Source organism: Oncorhynchus nerka, unplaced genomic scaffold (genome assembly GCF_034236695.1).
Source record: "Oncorhynchus nerka isolate Pitt River unplaced genomic scaffold, Oner_Uvic_2.0 unplaced_scaffold_1227, whole genome shotgun sequence".
Lineage (NCBI taxonomy): Eukaryota > Metazoa > Chordata > Actinopteri > Salmoniformes > Salmonidae > Oncorhynchus > Oncorhynchus nerka.
In genome coordinates this window covers 14,595-42,111 of record NW_027040111.1, presented here as the reverse complement: position 1 = coordinate 42,111, position 27,517 = coordinate 14,595, and the positions used below count along the sequence as shown (strand labels likewise).

The following is a 27,517-nucleotide window of genomic DNA, read 5'->3' as shown; positions in this document are numbered from 1 at the left end:
GATTTAAATTAGATACATTGTAGAATTAGGCATGACTGCATGTTGTGGCTGTGGTAACTAGTGATAACCGGACCAAATACTCTTCTCCTTCCCGAATCCTGGAATTTGACTCTTTCCCGGAGGTGCCCTGTCCAAAACACGAAGTAGGTGACCAAAAATAACATCTCAAATTCAGGGGAAAGGCTATCCGGACACCCCTGACCTGCAAAGAATGAGATTTATTTGATTTATCTCGCCAGTAAGCTGACGTGCTAACTAGTGAACAGTATGTGCTATGACTGACGTTAGTTACACGCACAGCGCCCCGGAAACCGCTCAAAGTCGGTCTCTAATGTCATAATGTAACGTTGTGGCAGAGAACAGCCGTCAAACAGCACAAACAACCTGCCTGAATACTTAGTGCTAGGACCACCATGACTGGGTGCATCTCATTCCTAGTAACGTTAGCTAGTTGGCTTTCTTCACTGGTCTCTTCTCTCATGCACTGATCAGGGGCTAAACGCATTTACTGAGCTAGCAACCCCACATGATATTCACAACAAGCTACGTGGTATTTACAGCTACCCCACATGATATTCACAACAAGCTACGTGGTATTTACAGCTACCCCACATGATATTCACAACAAGCTACATGATATTCACAACAAGCTACATGATATTCACAGCTACCCCACATGATATTCACAACAAGCTACATGATATTCACAACAAGCTACATGATATTCACAGCTACCCCCCATGATATTCACAACAAGCTACATGGTATTCACAGCTACCCCACATGATATTCACAACAAGCTACGTGGTATTTACAGCTACCCCACATGATATTCACAACAAGCTACGTGGTATTTACAGCTACCCCACATGATATTCACAACAAGCTACATGGTATTCACAACAAGCTACATGGTATTCACAGCTACCCCACATGATATTCACAACAAGCTACATGGTATTCACAACAAGCTACATGATATTCACAGCTACCCCCCATGATATTCACAACAAGCTACATGGTATTCACAGCTACCCCACATGATATTCACAACAAGCTACATGGTATTCACAACAAGCTACATGATATTCACAGCTACCCCCCATGATATTCACAACAAGCTACATGGTATTCACAGCTACCCCACATGATATTCACAACAAGCTACATGGTATTCACAACAAGCTACATGGTATTCACAGCTACCCCACATGATATTCACAACAAGCTACATGGTATTCACAACAAGCTACATGATATTTACAGCTACCCCCCATGATATTCACAACAAGCTACATGGTATTCACAACAAGCTACATGATATTCACAGCTACCCCACATGATATTCACAACAAGCTACATGGTATTCACAACAAGCTACATGATATTCACAGCTACCCCACATGATATTCACAACAAGCTACATGATATTCACAGCTACCCCACATGATATTCACAGCTACCCCACATGATATTCACAACAAGCTACATGGTATTCACAGCTACCCCACATGATATTCACAACAAGCTACATGATATTCACAGCTACCCCACATGATATTCACAACAAGCTACATGGTATTCACAGCTACCCCACATGATATTCACAACAAGCTACATGATATTCCCAGCTACCCCACATGATATTCACAGCTACCCCACATGATATTCACAGCTACCCCACATGGTATTCACAACAAGCTACATGATATTCCCAGCTACCCCACATGATATTCACAGCTACCCCACATGATATTCACAGCTACCCCACATGGTATTCACAACAAGCTACATGATATTCACAGCTACCCCACATGATATTCACAGCTACCCCCCATGATATTCACAACAAGCTACATGGTATTCACAGCTACCCCACATGATATTCACAACAAGCTACATGATATTTACAGCTACCCCACATGATATTCACAACAAGCTACATGGTATTCACAACAAGCTACATGGTATTCCCAGCTACCCCACATGATATTCACAACAAGCTACATGATATTCACAACAAGCTACATGATATTCACAACAAGCTACATGATATTTACAGCTACCCCACATGATATTCACAACAAGCTACGTGGTATTCACAACAAGCTACATGATATTCACAGCTACCCCACATGATATTCACAGCTACCCCCCATGATATTCACAACAAGCTACATGGTATTCACAGCTACCCCACATGATATTCACAACAAGCTACATGGTATTCACAACAAGCTACATGATATTCACAGCTACCCCACATGATATTCACAACAAGCTACATGATATTCACAACAAGCTACATGGTATTCACAGCTACCCCACATGATATTCACAACAAGCTACATGGTATTCACAACAAGCTACATGATATTCACAGCTACCCCACATGATATTCACAACAACATTTACATTTACATTTAAGTCATTTAGCAGACGCTCTTATCCAGAGCGACTTACAAATTGGTGCTTTCACCTTATGACATCCAGTGGAACAGCCACTTTACAATAGTGCATCTAGGTCTTTTAAGGGGGGGGGGTGATAAGGATTACTTTATCCTATCCAACAAGCTACATGATATTCACAGCTACCCCACATGATATTCACAACAAGCTACATGGTATTCACAGCTACCCCACATGATATTCACAACAAGCGAGCGGTCGCATCCGCACTTCGGTCTGCTTCGGTCTGCAGGTTGTATAACTTTTCATTACATTTCATTATAGTACAACGGTTTGATTTGTCTAATCTTAGCAATTTCTTCTTAGCTAGCTACATAGCCGTCTTTGTATCAAAGATAATTGCGTAATTATCGTATTTCGTCGTCCTCCTATCTGCCCAGCAGCTAGCCAGCTAGCTAACGTTCACCGTCTACCGTAGCACTGTAGTAACTATCACACTCAACTGAACGACTTGATTAGTGTAGTGTTAGCTAGCTACATAGTTGTCTTTGCTGTCTTCGTATCCAAGATAATTGTGTAGTTTAGAGTGTGTAGTCTTAGAGTGATAATTGCGTAATTATCGTATTTCGTCGTCCTCCTATCTGCCCAGCAGCTAGCCAGCTAGCAAACGTTCACCGTCTACCGTAGCACTGTAGTAACTATCACACTCAACTGAACGACTTGATTAGTGTAGTGTTAGCTAGCTACATAGTTGTCTTTGCTGTCTTCGTATCCAAGATAATTGTGTAGTTTAGAGTGTGTAGTCTTAGAGTGATTATCTTAATTTACCGAGGTTAGCTAGCCAGCTATTTGTCGTCCTTAACGTAGGAGTCACTCCTAGCTAGCCAACAGCTAGCCAACGTCTACTGAATAGAACTTTCGCATTCCGGTCGCATTCCGCTTCGCTCCACAGGTAGTATCACATTTTCATTTCATTTCATTACAGTCCCAACGGTGTGATTTGTTTGATCGTAGCTAGCTACATAGCCGTCTTTGTTTCAAAGATAATTGTGTAGTCTAGAGCGATTTTCTAGGTTAGCTAGCCAGCTATTGTCGTTCTTTTAACGCAACGTAACGTAGTCAACACTGCTAGCTAGCCAGCTAGCCCCGAATAGCAGCATTGTAGAAACTTTACACTCAACGGAACGACTTGATTAGTGTAGTGTCAACAACGCAGCCACTGCCAGCTAGCCTACAAAGTCAACAACGCAGCCACTGCCAGCTAGCCTACCTCAGCAGTACTGTATCATTTTAATCATTTTAGTCAATTAGATTCTTGCTACGTAAGCTTAACTTTCTGAACATTCGAGACGTGTAGTCCACTTGTCATTCCAATCTCCTTTGCATTAGCGTAGCCTCTTCTCTAGCCTGTCAACTATGTGTCTGTCTATCCCTGTTCTCTCCTCTCTGCACAGACCATACAAACGCTCCACACCGCGTGGCCGCGGCCACCCTAATCTGGTGGTCCCAGCGCGCACGACCCACGTGGAGTTCCAGGTCTCCGGTAGCCTCTGGAACTGCCGATCTGCGGCCAACAAGGCAGAGTTCATCTCAGCCTATGCCACCCTCCAGTCCCTCGACTTCTTGGCACTGACGGAAACATGGATCACCACAGACAACACCGCTACTCCTACTGCTCTCTCTTCGTCCGCCCACGTGTTCTCGCACACCCCGAGAGCTTCTGGTCAGCGGGGTGGTGGCACCGGGATCCTCATCTCTCCCAAGTGGTCATTCTCTCTTTCTCCCCTTACCCATCTGTCTATCGCCTCCTTTGAATTCCATGCTGTCACAGTTACCAGCCCTTTCAAGCTTAACATCCTTATCATTTATCGCCCTCCAGGTTCCCTCGGAGAGTTCATCAATGAGCTTGATGCCTTGATAAGCTCCTTTCCTGAGGACGGCTCACCTCTCACAGTTCTGGGCGACTTTAACCTCCCCACGTCTACCTTTGACTCATTCCTCTCTGCCTCCTTCTTTCCACTCCTCTCCTCTTTTGACCTCACCCTCTCACCTTCCCCCTACTCACAAGGCAGGCAATACGCTCGACCTCATCTTTACTAGATGCTGTTCTTCCACTAACCTCATTGCAACTCCCCTCCAAGACTCCGACCACTACCTTGTATCCTTTTCCCTCTCGCTCTCATCCAACACTTCCCACACTGCCCCTACTCGGATGGTATCGCGCCGTCCCAACCTTCGCTCTCTCTCCCCCGCTACTCTCTCCTCTTCCATCCTATCATCTCTTCCCCTCTGCTCAAACCTTCTCCAACCTATCTCCTGATTCTGCCTCCTCAACCCTCCTCTCCTCCCTTTCTGCATCATTTGACTCTCTATGTCCCCTATCCTCCAGGCCGGCTCGGTCCTCCCCTCCCGCTCCGTGGCTCGACGACTCATTGCGAGCTCACAGAACAGGGCTCCGGGCAGCCGAGCGGAAATGGAGGAAAACTCGCCTCCCTGCGGACCTGGCATCCTTTCACTCCCTCCTCTCTACATTTTCCTCCTCTGTCTCTGCTGCTAAAGCCACTTTCTACCACTCTAAATTCCAAGCATCTGCCTCTAACCCTAGGAAGCTCTTTGCCACCTTCTCCTCCCTCCTGAATCCTCCTCCCCTCCCCCCCCTCCTCCCTCTCTGCAGATGACTTCGTCAACCATTTTGAAAAGAAGGTCGACGACATCCGATCCTCGTTTGCTAAGTCAAACGACACCGCTGGTTCTGCTCACACTGCCCTACCCTGTGCTCTGACCTCTTTCTCCCTCTCTCTCCAGATGACATCTCGCGTCTTGTGACGGCCGGCCGCCCAACAACCTGCCCGCTTGACCCTATCCCCTCCTCTCTTCTCCAGACCATTTCCGGTGACCTTCTCCCTTACCTCACCTCGCTCATCAACTCATCCCTGACCGCTGGCTACGTCCCTCCCGTCTTCAAGAGAGCGAGAGTTGCACCCCTTCTGAAAAAACCTACACTCGATCCCTCCGATGTCAACAACTACAGACCAGTATCCCTTCTTTCTTTTCTCTCCAAAACTCTTGAACGTGCCGTCCTTGGCAAGCTCTCCCGCTATCTCTCTCAGAATGACCTTCTTGATCCAAATCAGTCAGGTTTCAAGACTAGTCATTCAACTGAGACTGCTCTTCTCTGTATCACGGAGGCACTCCGCACTGCTAAAGCTAACTCTCTCTCCTCTGCTCTCATCCTTCTAGACCTATCGGCTGCCTTCGATACTGTGAACCATCAGATCCTCCTCTCCACCCTCTCCGAGTTGGGCATCTCCGGCGCGGCCCATGCTTGGATTGCGCCCTACCTGACAGGTCGCTCCTACCAGGTGGCGTGGCGAGAATCTGTCTCCTCACCACGCGCTCTCACCACTGGTGTCCCCCAGGGCTCTGTTCTAGGCCCTCTCCTATTCTCGCTATACACCAAGTCACTTGGCTCTGTCATAACCTCACATGGTCTCTCCTATCATTGCTATGCAGACGACACACAATTAATCTTCTCCTTTCCCCCTCTGATGACCATGTGGCGACCGCATCTCTGCATGTCTGGCAGACATATCAGTGTGGATGACGGATCACCACCTCAAGCTGAACCTCGGCAAGACGGAGCTGCTCTTCCTCCCGGGGAAGGACTGCCCGTTCCATGATCTCGCCATCACGGTTGACAACTCCATCGTGTCCTCCTCCCAGAGCGCTAAGAACCATGGCGTGATCCTGGACAACACCCTGTCGTTCTCAACTAACATCAAGGCGGTGGCCCGTTCCTGTAGGTTCATGCTCTACAACATCCGCAGAGTACGACCCTGCCTCACACAGGAAGCGGCGCAGGTCCTAATCCAGGCACTTGTCATCTCCCGTCTGGATTACTGCAACTCGCTGTTGGCTGGGCTCCCTGCCTGTGCCATTAAACCCCTACAACTCATCCAGAACGCCGCAGCCCGTCTGGTGTTCAACCTTCCCAAGTTCTCTCACGTCACCCCGCTCCTCCGCTCTCTCCACTGGCTTCCAGTTGAAGCTCGCATCCGCTACAAGACCATGGTGCTTGCCTACAGAGCTGTGAGGGGAACGGCACCTCAGTACCTCCAGGCTCTGATCAGGCCCTACACCCAAACAAGGGCACTGCGTTCATCCACCTCTGGCCTGCTCGCCTCCCTACCACTGAGGAAGTCCAGTTCCCGCTCAGCCCAGTCAAAACTGTTCGCTGCTCTGGCCCCCCAATGGTGGAACAAACTCCCTCACGACGCCAGGACAGCAGAGTCAATCACCACCTTCCGGAGACACCTGAAACCCCACCTCTTTAAGGAATACCTAGGATAGGATAAAGTAATCCTTCTCACCCCCCCTTAAAAGACTTAGATGCACTATTGTAAAGTGGCTGCTCCACTGGATGTCATAAGGTGAAAGCACCAATTTGTAAGTCGCTCTGGATAAGAGCGTCTGCTAAATGACTTAAATGTAAATGTAAGCTACATGATATTCACAACAAGCTACATGATATTATCTGCTACCCTACATGATATTTACAGCTACCCTACATGATATTTACAGCTACCCTACATGATATTCACAAGCTACATGATATTATCTGCTACCCTACATGGTATTCACAGCTACCCTACATGATATTTACAGCTACCCTACATGATATTCACAACAAGCTACATGATATTATCTGCTACCCTACATGATATTTACAGCTACCCTACATGATATTCACAACAAGCTACATGATATTCACAGCTACCCTACATGATATTCACAGCTACCCTACATGATATTCACAGCTACCCTACAAGGTATTCACAGCTACCCTACATGGTATTCACAGCTACCCTACATGATATTCACAACAAGCTACATGATATTCACAGCTACCCTACATGGTATTCACAGCTACCCTACATGGTATTCACAGGCTGAGCAAGCTACATGGTATTCACAGGCTCAGCTAGCTACATGGTATTCACAGGTACCTTCTCCGCTATGCAATCTGGTTTCCGAGCTGGTCATGGGTGCACCTCATCCACCCTCAAGGTCATAAATGATATCATAACTGCCATCGATGAGAGACAATACTGTGCAGCTGTATTCATCAACCTGGCCAAGGCTTTCGACTCTGTCAATCACCACATTCTTATCGTCAGACTCAACAGCCTTGGTTTCTCAAATGACTGCCTCGCCTGGTTCACCAACTACTTCTCAGACAGAGTTCAGTGTGTCAAATCGGAGGGCCTGTTGTCCGGATCTCTGGCAGTCTCTATTGGGGTGCCACAGGGTTCAATCTTCGGGACGACTCTTTTCTCTGTATATATCAATGATGTCGCTCTTGCTGCTGGTGATTCTCTGATCCACCTCTACGCAGATGACGCCATTTTGTATACTTCTGGCTCTTCTTTGGACACTGTGTTAACTAACCTCCAGACGAGCTTCAATGCCAGACAACTCTCCTTCCGTGGCCACCAACTGCTCTTAAAAGCAAGTAAAACGAAATGCATGCTCTTCAACCGATCGCTACCAGCACCTGCCCGCCTGTCCAGCATCACTACTCTGGACGGTTCTGACTTAGAATATGTGGACAACTATAAATACCTAGGTGTCTGGTTAGACTGTAAACTCTCCTTACAGACTCACATTAAACATCACCAATCCAAAATTAAATCTAGAATTGGCTTCCTATTTCGCAAAAAAGCATCCTTCACTCATAGTCTCGTAAAACTGACTATCCTACCGATCCTTGACTTTGGCAATGTCATTTACAAAATAGCCTCCAACACTCTACTCAGACTGCATCCAATTTGCTATCACAGTGCCATCCATTTTGTCACCAAAGCCCCATATACTACCCACCACTGCAGCCTGTATGCTCTCGTTGGCTGTTCCTCGCTTCATATTCGTCGCCAAACCCACTGGCTCCAGATCATCTATAAGTGTCTGCTAGGTAAATCCCTGCCTTATCTCAGCTCACTGGTCACCATAGCAGCACCCACCCGTAGTACGTGCTCCAGCAGGTATATTTCACTGGTCACCCCCAAAGCCAATTCCTCCTTCGGCCGCCTTTAAAGTGTATAACTGCCTTAATGTTGCTGGAGCTCAGGAAGAGTAGCTGCTGCTGTGGCAGGAACTAATGGGGATCAATAATAAACCCCAGGAAGAGTAGCTGCTGCCTTGGCAGGAACTAATGAGGATCCATAATAAACCTCAGGAAGTGTAGCTGCTGCCTTGGCAGGAACTAATGGGGATCCATAATAAACCCCAGGAAGAGTAGCTGCTGCCTTGGCAGGATCTAATGGGGATCCATAATAAACCCCAGGAAGAGTAGCTGCTGCCTTGGCAGGAACTAATGAGGATCCATAATAAACCTCAGGAAGTGTAGCTGCTGCCTTGGCAGGAACTAATGAGGATCCATAATAAACCTCAGGAAGTGTAGCTGCTGCCTTGGCAGGAACTAATGAGGATCCATAATAAACCCCAGGAAGTGTAGCCGATGCCTTGGCAGGAACTAATGAGGATCCATAATAAACCTCAGGAAGTGTAGCTGATGCCTTGGCAGGAACTAATGAGGATCCATAATAAACCTCAGGAAGTGTAGCTGCTGCCTTGGCAGGAACTAATGAGGATCCATAATAAACCCCAGGAAGTGTAGCTGCTGCCTTGGCAGGAACTAATGAGGATCCATAATAAACCTCAGGAAGTGTAGCTGCTGCCTTGGCAGGAACTAATGAGGATCCATAATAAACCTCAGGAAGTGTAGCTGATGCCTTGGCAGGAACTAATGGGGATCCATAATAAACCCCAGGAAGTGTAGCTGATGCCTTGGCAGGAACTAATGAGGATCCATAATAAACCTCAGGAAGTGTAGCTGCTGCCTTGGCAGGAACTAATGGGGATCCATAATAAACCTCAGGAAATGTAGCTGATGCCTTGGCAGGAACTAATGAGGATCCATAATAAACCTCAGGAAGTGTAGCTGCTGCCTTGGCAGGAACTAATGAGGATCCATAATAAACCTCAGGAAGTGTAGCTGATGCCTTGGCAGGAACTAATGAGGATCCATAATAAACCCCAGGAAGAGTAGCTGCTGCCTTGGCAGGAACTAATGGGGATCCATAATAAACCTCAGGAAGTGTAGCTGATGCCTTAGCAGGAACTAATGAGGATCCATAATAAACCCCAGGAAGAGTAGCTGCTGCCTTGGCAGGAACTAATGAGGATCCATAATAAACCTCAGGAAGTGTAGCTGCTGCCTTGGCAGGAACTAATGAGGATCCATAATAAACCTCAGGAAGTGTAGCTGATGCCTTGGCAGGAACTAATGAGGATCCATAATAAACCCCAGGAAGAGTAGCTGCTGCCTTGGCAGGAACTAATGAGGATCCATAATAAACCTCAGGAAGTGTAGCTGCTGCCTTGGCAGGAACTAAATGGGATCCTTAATAAACCTCAGGAAGTGTAGCTGCTGCCTTGGCAGGAACTAATGGGGATCCATAATAAACCTCAGGAAGTGTAACTGATGCCTTGGCAGGAACTAATGGAGATCCATAATAAACCCCAGGAAGAGTAGCTGCTGCCTTGGCAGGAACTAATGGAGATCCATAATAAACCCCAGGAAGAGTAGCTGCTGTCTTGACAGGAACTAATGAGGATCCATAATAAACCCCAGGAAGAGTAGCTGCTGCCTTGGCAGGAACTAATGAGGGTCCATAATAAACCTCAGGAAGAGTAGCTGCTGCCTTGGCAGTTACTAAATGGGATCCATAATAAACCCCAGGAAGAGTAGCTGCTGCCTTGGCAGTTACTAAATGGGATCCTTAATTATAACAAGAGAACAAGAGATGGAAAATATAATAAATCATATTCATAGTTCAGTTATTTCAGTGTATCTATCCCATCAAATCCTCTGTTAAAGCCTTATTATATTTACACCAATAAAATCTATTGAATTGTAATACTGTTGTGTCCCTTGATGTATTTTCTCCTTCCAATAAATCACAATCAAATGCCTTATTCCACTTGGTATTTGATAGGATCAGGTGTGTGTCTGAGCTGATTGCCAGCTGCAAATGAGTTAACACAGAATCCTCCATAATTCAATATTTAACACAGAATCCTCCATAATTCAATATTTAACACAGAATCCTCCATAATTCAATATTTAACACAGAATCCTCCATAATTCAATATTTAACACAGAATCCTCCATAATACAATATTTATTATTTATCGAATACGTGATTTCTATATACTTTCTCTCCGACATGTTGGAGCTCTTTCAAAAATCGTTTATAGCGAAAATGATTATAGTCCGATGACTGACAATAGAGCAATGTGAATGCTCCGGGTTGCCAGATAAGTGTATTTTTGGCAAATGTATAGGTGTAAAGGTTGTCTCACTACAAAATCATAAACAAATGTTCCATTTTATTTTGTTGATATCCGTTAACAGTTTGGAGACCTTTAGTTTGTTGGACACCTTTAGATTTGAACCAAAGCATAGATTGTCTTTTATATTGACAATATAGTCGATTGACTGCTCTTACAATGGAAATACATGTCCTAAAAGATGGAAGGCAGATGGGAGGAGGCAAGATCAGTAGGACCATTATAGCCAATGAGAGGGCAAATACCGGTGAAAAACAGGCCATAGAGAGAGATAGAGGACTCATCTTTGTATCTGTGCCATTGTAGCATCTGTGACAGCATGGGCATCGCCATTAAGGCCATCTCCATTTTAAAGTAGTCAATGTTCTTCTTCCAATGCTGATTGCCTTCAACTAATAGAAATCCCCACCCAGTTGACTAATTTAAAATCCCTCAATGGCAATGTCATTTTTTAAAGTTGCTGAAATGCGACACTTCCACCTATATCAGTGCATTCGTAACACGACCTAACCATTACGAAACGTATATTGAATCAAATAAGCCTCACATAGCAAATTAGCAATTACCTTTTTTGTTGACCAAATTTGACACTCATTGACCTCTATATGAACATTTCTCAATTCGTATTCTTATTTATCGTGGACAGATTTCGGGCGAAGTAAACGTCTCACTTTGCCTCTTCCTCTCTGAACAAAGCAACTGAAGAAACTTTGTTTTTCTGACCTTATCTGGCAACCCTCATGCCTTCTCTACCAGAGGGTAGTCACTAGTTAACACAGCCACAAAGTCATAACCCCCGCCTATTTCGACAAAATATCTTCTTAAACTCTGATTTTTAAACTAACACTGCTAACCTTATACCTAGCCCTAACATGAAATGAAGACCTTTTTTCCCACGATTTTTTACGATTTCTCCTTTGTGGCTGTGTTATCTAGCGGAAACCCCACCAGAGTGTTTCTCCATCCTGGCATTTGCCTCCATCCTGGTCTCTCCGAAGTGCCCGGACCAAAAACAGGAAGTAAGTAACAAAATCAAACGTATAATTCAGATTGTGCTTGGGGCTCGATGTGGTAAAAAAAGATAGAGCCAATGATGAAACGGGCTGCAACATAGACACAACACAATAACAACGCTGAAATGTCGACCCTGCGTAGACACCACAAGCTACAATTTCTGATCTAACATGGCGTCGGAGACTTTTCGCCTTCTTTCATTTAGCATGATGTGCTATGGCTAACGACCAGCACAGGGCCTGGTTGTGTAATCATGTAGACGTTGCTGCTACTGTTTTATCTATCCTGTTGCCTAGTAACGTTACCCCTACCTGTATGTACATATCTACTTCAATAACCTCGTACCCCTCCCTGCTCATTGACTCGGTACCCTGTGTATATGGCCATGTTATCGCTACTCATTGTCTCTTTATTCCTCATTATTTTGTCACTGTTAGTCTACACCTGTTGTTTACGAAGCATGTGACAAATACATTTTTATTTGATTTAGCCGTTGTTGTAAAGCCTCTGTTTTTGACTAAGACACAGCCGTAACTATAAAAGCCTTACTGAACGAACGAGGCTAACTAAATAATTCGTGTTTTAGCCAAATTGCAAAGTTCACAGGCTCAGCTAGCTACACTGTATTCACAGGCTCAGCTAGCTACACGGTATTCACAGGCTCAGCTAGCTACACGGTATTCACAGGCTCAGCTAGCTACACGGTATTCACAGGCTCAGCTAGCTACACGGTATTCACAGGCTCAGCTAGCTACATGGTATTCACAGGCTCAGCTAGCTACATGGTATTCACAGGCTCAGCTAGCTACACGGTAATCACAGGCTCAGCTAGCTACACAATATTCTCAGGCTCCGCTAGCTACACGGTATTCACAGGCTCAGCTAGCTACACAATATTCTCAGGCTCCGCTAGCTACACGGTATTCACAGGCTCAGCTAGCTACACTGTATTCACAGGCTCAGCTAGCTACATGATATTCTCAGGCTCAGCTAGCTACACTGTATTCACAGGCTCAGCTAGCTACACGGTATTCACAGGCTCAGCTAGCTACACGGTATTCACAGGCTCAGCTAGCTACATGATATGCACAGGCTCAGCTAGCTACATGATATGCACAGGCTCAGCTAGCTACATGATATGCACAGGCTCAGCTAGCTACATGATATGCACAGGCTCAGCTAGCTACATGGTATTCACAGGCTCAGCTAGCTACATGGTATTCACAGGCTCAGCTAGCTACATGGTATTCACAGGCTCAGCTAGCTACATGGTATTCACAGGCTCAGCTAGCTACACAATATTCTCAGGCTCAGCTAGCTACATGGTATTCACAGGCTCAGCTAGCTACACGGTATTCACAGGCTCAGCTAGCTACACGTTATTCACAGGCTCAGCTAGCTACATGGTATGCACAGTAGAGGTCGACAGATTATGATGTTTCAACGCCGATACCGATTCATTTTTTATTTGTAATAATGACAATTACAACAATACTGAATTAACACTTATTTTAACTTAATATAAAACATCAATAAAATCAATTTAGCCTCAAATAAATAATGAAACATGTTCAATTTGGTTTAAATAATGCAAAAACAAAGTGTTGGAGAAGAAAGTAATATGTGCCATGTAATAAAGCTAACGTTTCAGTTCCTTGCTCAGAACATGAGATCATATGAAAGTTGGTGGTTCCTTTTAACATGAGACTTCAATATTCCAATGTAAGAGGTTTTAGGTTGTAGTTAATATAGTATTTATAGGACTATTTCTCTCTATACCATTTGTATTTCATATACCTTTGACTATTGGATGTTCTTATAGGCACTTTAGTATTGCCAGTGTAACAGTATAGCTTCCGTCCCCTACCTGGGCTCGAACCAGGAACACATCGACAACAGCCACACTCGAAGCATTGTTACCCATCGCTCCACAAAAGCCGCGGCCCTTGCAGAGCAAGGGGAATAACTACTCCAAATCTAAAAGCGAGTGACGTTTGAAACAGTATTAGCGCACACCCAGCTAACTAGCTAGCCATTTCACATTGGTTACACCAGCCATTAGGCTGATAGGCTTGAAGTCATAAACAGCGCTGTGCTTGCGAAGAGCTGCTGGCAAAACGCCCGAAAGTGCTGTTTGAATGAATGATTACGGGCCTGCTGCTGCTCAGTCAGACTGCTCTATCAAATCAGACTTAATTATAACATTATAACACACAGAAATACAAGCCTTTGGTCATTAATATGATCGAATCCGGAAACTATCATTTTGAAAACAAAACGTTTATTCTTTCAGTGAAATACGGAACCGTTCGGTATTTTATCTAACGGGTGGCATCCCTAAGTCTAAATATTCTTGTTACATTGCACAACCTTCAATGTTATGTCATAATTATGTAAAATTCAGGCAAATTAGTTCGCAATGAGCCAGGCAGCCCAAAATGTTGCATATACCCTGACTCTGCGTGCAATGAACGCAAGAGAAATGACACAATTTCACCTGGTTAATATTGCCTGCAAAACTGGTTTAGTAGTTATAACTAGTGATTATGATTGATTGTTTTTTATAAGATAAGTTTAATGCTAGCGAGCAATTTACCTTGGCTTCTACTACATTCGCGTAACCAGCAGGCTACTCGTGGAGTGCAATGGTTAGAGCGTTGGACTAGTTAACTGTGCGGTTGCAAGATTGGACCCCTGAGCTGACAAGGTGAAAATCTGTCGTTCTGCCCCTGAACAGGCAGTTAACCCACAGTAGGCCGTCATTGAAAATAAGAATGTGTTCTTAACTGACTTGCCTAGTTAAATAAAAGGTCTACAAAAAAATTAAATGTGTGTGTGTGTATATATATATATATCGGAAATCGGCGCCCAAAAATACTGATTTCCAAATGGTTAGGAAAACTTTAAATCGGCCCTAATTAATTGGCCATTCCGATTAATCAGTTGACCTCTAATTCACAGCACACAGTTTGTTATATTTGACTCAGTCGACCTCTAATTCACAGCACACAGTTTGTTATATTTGACTCAGTTGACCTCTAATTCACAGCACACAGTTTGTTATATTTGACTCAGTCGACCTCTAATTCACAGCACACAGTTTGTTATATTTGACTCAGTCGACCTCTAATTCACAGCACACAGTTTGTTATATTTGACTCAGTTGAGAGAGATTCACTGATCCAGATCTGAGGCCTCCTTGTGTCCTATTTTCTTGTGTCCTATTTCCTTCTTGTACTGCCCATCTAAATGTGGTCAACTATTATAAATGAATGGCATATCTTTCTTGACACGCATGCTATCAGTGTAGTTGAAGTGTGTGTGTGTGTGTGTGTGTTTCAGTATGAGCACGGGGGAAGACGAGGACTCGGTGACCCTGGAGTCTGTCAACTCGGTCACTCTCACCCAGGACAGCGACGGCAGCATCATACTACACTGTCCTCCACACGGTAACACACATTACCTTCCACGCGGTAACACACACATTATCTTCCACACGGTAACACACACATTATCTTCCACACGGGAACACACACATTATCTTCCACACGGTAACACACACATTATCTTCCACACGGTAACACACACATTATCTTCCACACGGTAACACGCCCATTATCTTCCACACGGTAACACACACACATTATCTTCCACACGGTAACACACACATTATCTTCCACGCGGTAACACACACATTATCTTCCACACGGTAACACACACATTATCTTCCACACGGTAACACACACATTACCTTCCACACGGTAACACACACATTATCTTCCACACGGTACGCCCATTATCTTCCACACGGTAACATTATCACCACACGGTAACACACAACACACACATTATCTTCCACACGGTAACAACACACACATTATCTTCCACACGGTAACACACACATTATCTTCCACACGGTAACACGCCCATTATCTTCCACACGGTAACACACACACATTATCTTCCACACGGTAACACACACATTATCTTCCACACGGTAACACACACATTATCTTCCACACGGTAACACACACATTATCTTCCACACGGTAACACACACATTATCTTCCACACGGTAACACACACATTATCTTCCACACGGTAACACGCCCATTATCTTCCACACGGTAACACACACACATTATCTTCCACACGGTAACATACACATTATCTTCCACGCGGTAACACACACATTATCTTCCACACGGTAACACACACATTATCTTCCACACGGTAACACACACATTACCTTCCACACGGTAACACACACATTATCTTCCACACGGTAACACGCACATTATCTTCCACACGGTAACACACACATTATCTTCCACACGGTAACACACACATTATCTTCCACACGGTAACACACACATTATCTTCCACACGGGAACACACCCATTATCTTCCACACGGTAACACACACATTATCTTCCACACGGTAACACACATATTATCTTCCACACGGTAACACACATTATCTTCCACACGGTAACACACACATTATCTTCCACACGGTAACACACACATTATCTTCCACGCGGTAACACACACATTATCTTCCACACGGTAACACACACATTATCTTCCACACGGTAACACACACATTATCTTCCACACGGTAACACGCACATTATCTTCCACACGGTAACACGCACATTGGCCTTGTTCGAGAGAATCAAAACCGTGATGTATCATGGGTCAATTTTGACTGACTGATCTACAAATTATATTGCGTAGTTAGTTATGAAGCAGGGTGGTTAGTTATGATGCAGGGTGGTTAGTTATGATGCAGGGTGGTTAGTTATGATGCAGGGTGGTTAGTTATGATGCAGGGTAGTTAGTTATGATGCAGGGTAGTTAGTTATGATGCAGGGTGGTTAGTTATGATGCAGGGTGGTTAGTTATGATGCAGGGTGGTTAGTTATGATGCAGGGTGGTTAGTTATGATGCAGGGTAGTTAGTTATGATGCAGGGTAGTTAGTTATGATGCAGGGTAGTTAGTTATGATGCAGGGTGTTAGTTATGATGCAGGGTGGTTAGTTATGATGCAGGGTAGTTAGTTATGATGCAGGGGGTTAGTTATGATGCAGGGTAGTTAGTTATGATGCAGGGTAGTTAGTTATGATGCAGGGTAGTTAGTTATGATGCAGGGTAGTTAGTTATGATGCAGGGTGGTTAGTTATGATGCAGGGTGGTTAGTTATGATGCAGGGTTAGTTATGATGCAGGGGTTATGATGCAGGGTGGTTAGTTATGATGCAGGGTAGTTAGTTATGATGCAGGGTAGTTAGTTATGATGCAGGGTGGTTAGTTATGATGCAGGGTGGTTAGTTATGATGCAGGGTGGTGGTTAGTTATGATGCAGGGTGGTGGTTAGTTATGATGCAGGGTGGTTAGTTATGATGCAAGGTGGTCATTTATGATGCAGGGGGGTCAGTTATGATGCAGGGGGTTAGTTATGATGCAGGGTGGTCATTTATGATGCAGGGTGGTCATTTATGATGCAGGGTGGTTAGTTATGATGCAGGGTGGTCATTTATGATGCAGGGTGGTCATTTATGATGCAGGGGGGTTAGTTATGATGCAAGGTGGTCATTTATAATGCAGGGTGGTTAGTTATGATGCAGGGGGTTAGTTATGATGCAGGGTGGTCATGTATAATGCAGGGTGGTCATTTATAATGCAGGGTGGTTAGTTATGATTCAGGGTGGTCATTTATGATTCAGGGTGGTTAGTTATGATGCAAGGTGGTCATTTATAATGCAGGGTGGTTAGTTATGATGCAGAGGGGTTAGTTATGATGCAGGGTGGTTAGTTATGATGCAGGGGGGTTAGTTATGATGCAGGGGTTAGTTATGATGCAGGGGGGTTAGTTATGATGCAAGGTGGTTAGTTATGATGCAAGGTGGTTAGTTATGATGCAAGGTGGTTAGTTATGATGCAGAGTGGTTAGTTATGATGCAGTGTGGTTAGTTATGATGCAGAGTGGTTAGTTATGATGCAGGGTGGTTAGTTATGATGCAGGGTGGTTAGTTATGATGCAGGGGGGTTAGTAGATCAGACAGTCTTGACTCCCCTATAAAGTCCAATGTTGAATGCGCTCATGATTTTCCACATGAGAACATGTACGTTTCCTTCAACTATCAGTCTTTCAGATAGATGAACCTTGGTATAAAACTCTTTAGTCATAAAATGCAATTGCAGACAGAGATTCACGTACAGAATACCTCAGGGTGGTTAGTTATGATGCAGGGGGGTTAGTTATGATGCAGGGGGGTTAGTTATGATGCAGGGTGGTTAGTTATGATGCAGGGTGGTTAGTTATGATGCAGAGTGGTTAGTTATGATGCAGGGGGGTTAGTTATGATGCAGGGTGGTTAGTTATGATGCAGGGTGGTTAGTTATGATGCAGGGGGGTTAGTTATGATGCAGGGTGGTTAGTTATGATGCAGGGTGGTTAGTTATGATGCAGGGTGGTTAGTTATGGTGCAGGGGGGTTAGTTATGATGCAGGGTGGTTAGTTATGATGCAGGGTGGTTAGTAATGAATACCTCAGTAGTCTATAGTAAGATGATATGATGCAGGGTGGTTAGTTATGATGCAGGGTGGTTAGTTATGATGCAGGGTGGTTAGTTATGATGCAGAGTGGTTAGTTATGATGCAGGGTGGTTAGTTATGAATACCTCAGTAGTCTATAGTAAGATGATATGATGCAGGGTGGTTAGTTATGATGCAGGGTGGTTAGTTATGATGCAGGGTGGTTAGTTATGAGTACCTCAGTAGTCTATAGTAAGATGATATGATGCAGGGTGGTTAGTTATGATGCAGGGTGGTTAGTTATGATGCAGAGTGGTTAGTTATGATGCAGGGTGGTTAGTTATGAATACCTCAGTAGTCTATAGTAAGATGATATGATGCAGGGTGGTTAGTTATGATGCAGGGTGGTTAGTTATGATGCAGGGTGGTTAGTTATGAGTACCTCAGTAGTCTATAGTAAGATGATATGATGCAGGGTGGTTAGTTATGATGCAGGGTGGTTAGTTATGAGTACCTCAGTAGTCTATAGTAAAGATCTGTGTGGCGAAACAGGAGACAACGCTCCTTATAGTAGTTGGACAACCTACCGTCAATCATACCTTAACATTGTTGCACTGGATTAGATACAAAGTATCTAAGATGAGTAAAACATGTGCAGACTGTGGTTTCTCTCTCTGCTACCTCGGCCTTGACTGATAACCTGAGGCATTCAGGGCAATTAGGGGGACATCGTGTAAGTTATTTACATTGTATCTGCCAATGCCCCTGGGACCATGTACATTTGATGCAGCATTATGATGGCTCATTGTCACAATGGTAGGGATGAACTGAGCTGGTCTTAGGTCCTTGATAAGTCATTGTTTCAGTGTCAGAGGGAGACGAGAGCTTCGAGGTGACTATGACCGCCACCGACGACAGTGACATTACGGAAGAGGGGGTGGCCCAGATACAGGTACCTGACAAACCCCTCCCACGACCTCTTTCTCTCCTCTCATTCTCTCCTCTTCCTCTCTTCTCCTCTGATTCTCTCTCCTCTTCTCATTCTCTCTCCTCTCCTCCTCATTCCCTCTCCTCCTTTCATTCTCTCTCCTCTCATTCTCTTCTCCTCTCTCCTTTCATTCTCTCCCCTCTCATTCTCTTCTCCTCTCTCCTCTTCTCCTCTCTCTCCTCTCTTCTCTCTCTCCTCTCTTCTTCTCTCTCCTTTCATTCTCCCCTCTCATTCTCTTCTCCTCTCTCTTCCTTTCATTCTCTCTCTCTTCTTCTCTCTCTTCTCCTCTCCTCTTCTCCTCTCTCTTTCATTCTCTCCCCTCTCATTCTCTTCTCTCTCTCTCCTTTCATTCTTTCATTCTCTCCCCTCTCATTCTCTCTCTCCTCTCTCTCTCTCCTTTCATTCTCTCTCCTCTCATTCTCTTCTCTCTCTCTTCTCCTCTCTCTCTCTCCTCTCTTCTCTCTCTCCTCTCATTCTCTTCTCCTCTCTCTCTCCTCTCCTCTTCTCCTCTCCTTTCATTCTCTCCCCTCTCATTCTCTTCTCCTCTCTCCTTTCATTCTCTCCCCTCTCATTCTCTTCTCCTCTCTCCTTTCATTCTCTCTCTCATTCTCTTCTCCTCTCTCCTCTCTCTCTTTCATTCTCTCCCTCTCATTCTCTTCTCCTCTCCTCTCATTCTCTCCCCTCTCTTCTCTTCTCCTCTCTCCTTTCATTCTCTCTCTCTTCTCTTTCCTCATTCTCTCTCTCCTCTCTCTTCTCTCTCCCTTTCTTCTCTCTCCTCTCCTCTTCTCCTCTCTCTTTCATTCTCTCTCCTCTCATTCTCCTCTCCTCTCCTCTCATTCTCCTCTCTCCTTTCATTCTCTCCCCTCTCATTCTCTCTCCTCTCTCCTTTCATTCTCTCTCCTCTCATTCTCTCTCCTCTCATTCTCTTCTCTCTCCTCTTCTCCTCTCTCCTTTCATTCTCTCCCCTCTCATTCTCTTCTCCTCTCCTCTTCTCCTCTCTCCTTTCATTCTCTCCCCTCTCATCTCATTCTCTTCTCCTCTCCTCTTCTCTCATTCTCCTTTCATTCTCTCTCCTCTCATTCTCTTCTCTCCTCTTCTCCTCTCTCCTTTCATTCTCTCTCCTCTCATTCTCTTCTCCTCTCTCCTCTTCTCCTCTCCTCTTCTCCTCTCTCCTTTCATTCTCTCTCCTCTCATTCTCTTCTCCTCTCTCCTCTTCTCCTCTCTCCTTTCATTCTCTCTCCTCTCCTCTTCTCCTCTCTCCTCACATTCTCTTCTCCTCTCTCCTCTTCTCCTCTCTCTTTCATTCTCTTCTCCTCTTCTCCTCCTCTCATTCTCTTCTCCTCTCATCCTCTCTCTCCTCTCTCCTCTTCTCTCTCTCCTTTCATTCTCTCTCCTTCTCTCCCCTCTCATTCTCCTCCTCTCCTTTCTCTCTCTCCTTTCATTCTCTCTCTCTCTCTTCTCTTCTCTCTCTCTCATTCTCTCTCTCTCCTCTCATTCTCCTCTCCTCTCTCCTCTCATTCTCTTCTCCTCTCTCCTCTCTTCTCTCTCCTTTCATTCTCTCTCCTCTCATTCTCTCTCCTCTCCCCTCCCGTCCTTTTAATTTTTCTTTACTGTGTGTGTGTGTAGATCTTGCAGAGTGAGGATCCTCAGAACAGTGAAGAGATATCTCCTGTCAGCCAGGCCTGGTTCACCACCAAGGAGGATAAAGACACACTGGTTAACAAAGGTGTTCACACAATGCACATGGAGCTACATATATCTGTGGTTGGTCAGTGGGTTTACGCCTGCTGTGATTGGTCAGTGGGCTAACAGAGGCTGTGATTGGTTGTTTGTCTGCAGGTCATAAGTGGAAACAAGGCATGTGGTCTAAAGAGGAGATCGACCTCCTGATGAGCAACATCCAACAATATGTGAAGGTACACACACACACACACACACACACACACACACACACACACACACACACACACACACACACACACACACACACACACGGTAAGAGTTCCCACCAGGTGACTTGTGTTAGGGAGTCTGTACTACTTTGTGTGTGTGTGCAGGGTCGGGGAATGGAGGACCCAGCTGAGATCATCTTTGAGATGTCTAAGGAGGAGCGTAAGGATTTCTACCGCAGCGTGGCCTGGGGTCTGAACCGACCGCTGTTCGCCGTCTACCGACGAGTCCTCCGCATGTACGATAACCGCAACCATGTGGGCAAGTCAGTACCCCCCCTGCCCGCACACACAACATCATACCCCCCCCCCACACACATCATCATACCCCCCCACACACACACATCATCATACCCCCCCCCCGCACACACACACCATCATCATACCCCACACACACATCATCATACCCCCCCCCGCCCGCACACACACATCATCATATCCCCCACACATCATCATACCCCCACACATCATCATACCCCCACACATCATCAGACCCCCCACATCATCATAGCCCCCCACATCATCATAGCCCCCCACATCATCATATCCCCCATCATCATATCCCCCCACATCATCATACACCCCCACATCATCATACACCCCCACATCATCATACCCACACACCGTCATAGAAACCCCTCCCCCCCACACACCGTCATAGCAACCCCTCCCTCCACACACACCATCATAGCAACCCCTCCCTCCACACACACCGTCATAGCAACCCCTCCCCCACACACACCGTCATAGCAACCCCTCCCCTACACACACCGTCATAGCAACCCCTCCCCCACACACACCGTCATAGCAACCCCTCCCTCCACACACACCGTCATAGCAACCCCTCCCTCCACACACACGTCATAGCAACCCCTCCCCCACACACACCGTCATAGCAACCCCTCCCTCCACACACACCGTCATAGCAACCCCTCCCCCACACACACCGTCATAGCAACCCCTCCCTCCACACACACCGTCATAGCAACCCCTCCCCCACACACACAGTCATAGCAACCCCTCCCTCCACACACACACCGTCATAGCAACCCCTCCCTCCACACACACACCGTCATAGCAACCCCTCCCTCCACACACACCCGTCATAGCAACCCCTCCCTCCACACACACCGTCATAGCAACCCCTCCCTCCACACACACACCGTCATAGCAACCCCTCCCTCCACACACACCGTCATAGCAACCCCTCCCTCCACACACACCGTCATAGCAACCCCTCCCCCACACACACCGTCATAGCAACCCCTCCCTCCACACACACCGTCATAGCAACCCCTCCCTCCACACACACCGTCATAGCAACCCCTCCCTCCCTCCACACACACCGTCATAGCAACCCCTCCCTCCACACACACCGTCATAGCAACCCCTCCCCCACACACACCGTCATAGCAACCCCTCCCTCCCTCCACACACACATGATCATACCCCCTCCCCCCACACACACAGAGTTTTGGTGGGTTGGTGTGTGTGAGCTGATGTTGTTGTTGTTGCTGTTGTTGTTGTAAAGGTACTCTCCTGAGGAGATCAACAAGCTGAAAGAGTGAGTATGACATCACTTCCTCCTCTATAAATGTGTCTCCAGTCCATACGCAGTCTGAGGATGTGATGTGTTTAGGCTGAGACAGCAGCATGGTAATGACTGGGCCACCATAGGAGCCGCTCTGGGCCGCAGCGCCTCATCTGTTAAAGACCGCTGCCGACTAATGAAGGACACCTGCAACACAGGTCAGATACTTTCTCCTGGAGGGTTTATGCTTTAGGAAGCAGGTCAGATACTTTACCCTGGGGGGTTTATGCTTTAGGAAGCAGGTCAGATACTTTATCCTGGAGGGTTTATGCTTTAGGAAGCAGGTCAGATACTTTCTCCTGGAGGGTTTATGCTTTAGGAAGCAGGTCAGATACTTTCTCCTGGAGGGTTTATGCTTTAGGAAGCAGGTCAGATACTTTATCCTGGAGGGTTTATGCTTCAGGAAGCAGGTCAGATACTTTATCCTGGGGGGGTTTATGCTTTAGGAAGCAGGTCAGATACTTTATCCTGGGGGGTTTGTGCTTTAGGAAGCAGGTCAGATACTTTCTCCTGGGGGGTTTGTGCTTTAGGAAGCAGGTTTGTGCTTTAGGAAGCAGGTCAGATACTTTCTCCTGGGGGGTTTATGCTTTAGGAAGCAGGTCAGATACTTTATCCTGGGGGGGTTTATGCTTTAGGAAGCAGGTCAGATACTTTATCCTGGGGGGGTTTATGCTTTAGGAAGCAGGTCAGATACTTTATCCTGGGGGGGTTTATGCTTTAGGAAGCAGGTCAGATACTTTATCCTGGGGGGGTTTATGCTTTAGGAAGCAGGTCAGATACTTTATCCTGGGGGGGTTTATGCTTTAGGAAGCAGGTCAGATACTTTATCCTGGAGGGTTTATGCTTTAGGAAGCAGGTCAGATACTTTATCCTGGAGGGTTTATGCTTTAGGAAGCAGGTCAGACACTTTATCCTGGAGGGTTTATGCTTTAGGAAGCAGGTCAGATACTTTATCCTGGAGGGTTTATGCTTTAGGAAGCAGGTCAGACACTTTCTCCTGGAGGGTTTATGCTTTAGGAAGCAGGTCAGATACTTTATCCTGGAGGGTTTATGCTTTAGGAAGCAGGTCAGACACTTTATCCTGGAGGGTTATGCTTTAGGAAGCAGGTCAGATACTTTCTCCTGGAGGGTTTATGCTTTAGGAAGCAGGTCAGACACTTTTTCCTGGAGGGTTTATGCTTTAGGAAGCAGGTCAGATACTTTCTCCTGGAGGGTTTATATTTTAGGAAGCAGGTCAGATACTTTATCCTGGGGGGTTTATGCTTTAGGAAGCAGGTCAGATACTTTCTCCTGGAGGGTTTATGCTTTAGGAAGCGGGACTTCCAGTTGTCTGTGTGTGTAGGGAAGTGGAGTGAGGAGGAGGAGAGGCGTCTATCGGACAGTGTCTACGCCCTGGCCGGTGTGTGTCCGGGCCGCGCGGTGACGGGCGGGGTGTCGTGGGCGGCTGTAGCTGATCTGGTGGGAACGCGGTCGGAGAAACAGTGTCGCTCTAAATGGCTCAACTACCTCAACTGGAAACAGAGTGGAGGGACGGAGTGGACCAAAGACCAGGATCTCAGCTTAGTACACAGGTAGGGAGTGGTCTGGGTGGTGGGGGTCTGGGTGGTGGGGTCTGGGTGGTGGGGGTTGGGTATCTGGGTGGTTGGTATTTGGGTGGTGGGGTTCTGGGTGGTGGGGGTTGGGTATCTGGGTGGTTGGTATTTGGGTGGTGGGGGTTGGGTATCTGGGTGGTGGGGTTCTGGGTGGTGGGGGTCTGGGTGATGGGGTTTGGGTGGTGGGGTTCTGGGTGGTGGGGGTCTAGGTGGTGGGGGTCTAGGTGGTGGGGGTCTAGGTGGTGGGGTTCTGGGTGGTGGGGTTCTGGGGGTGGGTAATTACATTTATTAGAAAGCAGAATTCAAACCAGCTTTATTGATCAAAGTACCTTTATCTGGTGTCTACTTCTTCTGGCTTACTCTCTCTCCGTGTGTGTGTGTGTGTGTGTGTGTGTGTGTGTGTGCAGGATAGTGGAGTTGGATGTGGATGACGAGAATGAGTTAAAGTGGGAGGAGCTAGCGGGGGGGTGGAGCAGTGTTCGCTCTCCTCAGTGGCTCAGATCTAAGTGGTGGAGCATCAAGAGACAAGTAGCCAATCACAAGGAACTGCCCTTCCACGGTAACACCTCTGGGCCTCACCTCTGACCCTTACCTCATCACTTCTCACCTCTGACCTGACCCTTACCTTTCCTCACCTCTGACCCTTACCTCATCACTTCTCACCTCTGACCTGACCCTTACCTTTCCTCACCTCTGACCCTTACCTCATCACTTCTCACCTCTGACCTGACCCTTACCTTTCCTCACCTCTGACCTTTATCTCTCATCACTCCTCACCTCTAACCCCTTACTCTGACCTCTCCTCTGACCCCTGACCTCTGATTCTTACTTCTCCCTCCTGTTCTCTGACCCTTAACTCTCCTCACCTCTGACCCCTGACCTCTCATATCCAGTATCAGCAACATGATTAAATCATACATGTTAACAAACTAGTGATCGTGTTACTACTGCAGATAATACTGTGTGTTTGTGTGTAGTGTTACTACTGCAGATAATACTGTGTGTTTGTGTGTAGTGTTACTACTGCAGATAATACTGTGTGTTTGTGTGTAGTGTTACTACTGCAGATAATACTGTGTGTTTGTGTGTAGTGTTACTACTGCAGATAATACTGTGTGTTTGTGTGTAGTGTTACTGAAGGGTCTTCAGGAGTTGATGGAGACTCAGGTGCCGTTAGGGGCGGGCCCTGGGCCAGGTAGCCCTTCCCTGCAGATCCGAGTCACGCGATTGGAGGAGTGCTGTAGCTCCCCCTCCCGGCCCGTCACAGCACTGCAGATCCCCCTGCAGATCACACACCTGGGTCAGTACAGGGGAGGGGAAGTAAGGGTGTGTACTGACTGGTGTCTCTATCAGCCTGGGTCAGTACAGGGGAGGGGAAGTAAGGGTGTGTGTAGTGACTGGTGTCTCTATCAGCCTGGGTCAGTACAGGGGAGGGGAAGTAAGGGTGTGTGTAGTGACTGGTGTCTCTATCAGCCTGGGTCAGTACAGGGGAGGGGAAGGGGTGTGTAAGTATCAGCCTGGTCAGTGGGGAGGGGAAGTAGTGACTGGTGTCTCTATCAGCCTGGGTCAGTACAGGGGAGGGGAAGTAAGGGTGTGTGTAGTGACTGGTGTCTCTATCAGCCTGGGTCAGTACAGGGGAGGGGAAGTAAGGGTGTGTGTAGTGACTGGTGTCTCTATCAGCCTGGGTCAGTACAGGGGAGGGGAAGTAAGGGTGTGTACTGACTGGTGATCAGCCTGGTGTCAGGGGAGGGGAAGTCTGACTGGTGTCTCTATCAGCCTGGGTCAGTACAGGGAGGGGTAAGTGTGTGTGTGTGTGTGTACTGACTGGTGTCTCTATCAGCCTCAGACAGTGCTGGTGTGTGTGTGTGTGAGTTGGTGTGTGTGTACTGACTGGTGTCTCTATCAGCCTCAGACAGTGCTGGTGTGTGTGTGTGTGTGTGTGTGTGTGTGTGTGTACTGACTGGTGTCTCTATCAGCCTCAGACAGTGCTGGTGTGGTGTGTGTGTGTGTGAGTGGGTGAGTGGGTGTGTGTGTACTGACTGGTGTCTCTATCAGCCTCAGACAGTGCTGGTGTGTTTGTGTGTGTGTGTGTAAGTGGGTGAGTGGGTGTGTGTGTACTGACTGGTGTCTCTATCAGCCTCAGACAGTGCTGGTGTGTGTGTGTGTGTGTAGTGACTGATGTCTCTATCAGACAGTGCTGGTGTGTGTGTGTGTGTGTACTGACTGGTGTCTCTATCAGACAGTGCTGGTGTCAGTGACACAGAGACCATCACCCTCAACACTGCTGCTCTGCAGACCTTACAGATCCTACCTGTGAGTTGGATTAATATTACCTTTTAGACACAATGTGGATGTAATCTTCTTTTAATCTCACTATCACAACAATCACTGTGTGTGTGTGTGTGTGTGTGTGTGTGTGTGTGTGTGTGTGTGTGTGTGTGTAGTCTTTCCACCTGCACCCTACAGGGACTCCAGGGACATACTTCCTTCAGACAGCAGCCAATCAGAGCCTGCCGCTCAGCCTTTCCAGCAATCCCACCGTCACACTGACGGCTAGCTCCTCCCCCTCGTCCCCAGAACACATCATCCTACACAGCCTCTCGGTGAGTGTTAGGGACGGAGCCACGTTTACAGAACGGGTCAACTGTCAGCTAGCTCCTCCCCCTCGTCCCCAGAACACATCATCCTACACAGCCTCTCGGTGAGTGTTAGGGACGGAGCCACGTTTACAGAACGGGTCAACTTTCAGTGGACATCCCCCCCATGAGTGTCTTTCCCTCCTCAAACCGGTTTAGTTTTGGTTGTCAGTGACATTTAGTTCATTCCCCTGTTTTTGTTTTTCTTGCCGGGGAACGTAACAGGAAGTAATCTAGTAATAGTAATCTAATCAGCTTTCTGTACAATAGAAGATATTTAAACCCAGACCGCTTTTAGAGAAACACTTGTGACCGATTATGATAAATAACGTTTAGTCTGTTATATTATGATAAATAACGTTCAGTCTGTTATATTATGATAAATAA

The 27,517-nt window shown here is 46.4% G+C and overlaps 2 protein-coding genes across 5 annotated transcripts in view; one reads left to right on the top strand and one right to left on the bottom strand.

The window, feature by feature from the left end:
- Window positions 1-11,470, bottom strand: part of cwf19l1 (CWF19 like cell cycle control factor 1) — a 59,769-nt gene extending 48,299 nt beyond the window's left edge. The window contains exon 1 of the mRNA XM_065015902.1: window positions 11,388-11,470. Within this exon, the coding sequence (XP_064871974.1) occupies window positions 11,388-11,416 (29 nt within the window). The 5' untranslated portion in view covers window positions 11,417-11,470. The remainder of the gene's footprint in view (window positions 1-11,387) is intronic.
- Window positions 57-27,214, top strand: dmtf1 (cyclin D binding myb-like transcription factor 1). 4 transcript variants are annotated; one of them, XM_065015904.1, is made up of 14 exons: window positions 57-143; window positions 11,758-11,840; window positions 15,178-15,284; window positions 19,241-19,326; window positions 20,989-21,088; window positions 21,202-21,278; window positions 21,420-21,577; window positions 22,843-22,875; window positions 22,951-23,060; window positions 24,245-24,473; window positions 24,902-25,053; window positions 25,624-25,794; window positions 26,734-26,807; window positions 26,939-27,214. In XM_065015904.1, exons 3-14 carry the CDS (start codon window positions 15,179-15,181, stop codon window positions 27,197-27,199), a joined length of 1,557 nt encoding a protein of 518 aa, XP_064871976.1. In that variant the 5' UTR covers window positions 57-143; window positions 11,758-11,840; window position 15,178; the 3' UTR covers window positions 27,200-27,214. The 4 variants fall into 4 exon arrangements, with proteins under 4 accessions (XP_064871976.1, XP_064871977.1, XP_064871979.1 ...); XM_065015905.1 differs by lacking the exon at window positions 11,758-11,840 and having other exon boundaries at window positions 62-143; XM_065015906.1 differs by lacking the exon at window positions 57-143 and having other exon boundaries at window positions 11,613-11,840; window positions 26,738-26,807; window positions 26,939-27,122.
- The last annotated feature ends 303 nt before the right edge of the window (window positions 27,215-27,517 follow it).

Excerpts from the sequence above, each read along its gene's own strand:
- dmtf1 (XM_065015904.1), top strand. The coding sequence starts at position 15,179 with ATGAGCACGGGGGAAGACGAGGACTCGGTGACCCTGGAGTCTGTCAAC. Across the intron at positions 22,876-22,950 it reads GAGATCAACAAGCTGAAAGA|GCTGAGACAGCAGCATGGTA; the intron begins GTGAGTATGACA and ends TGATGTGTTTAG. Across the intron at positions 24,474-24,901 it reads GATCTCAGCTTAGTACACAG|GATAGTGGAGTTGGATGTGG; the intron begins GTAGGGAGTGGT and ends GTGTGTGTGCAG.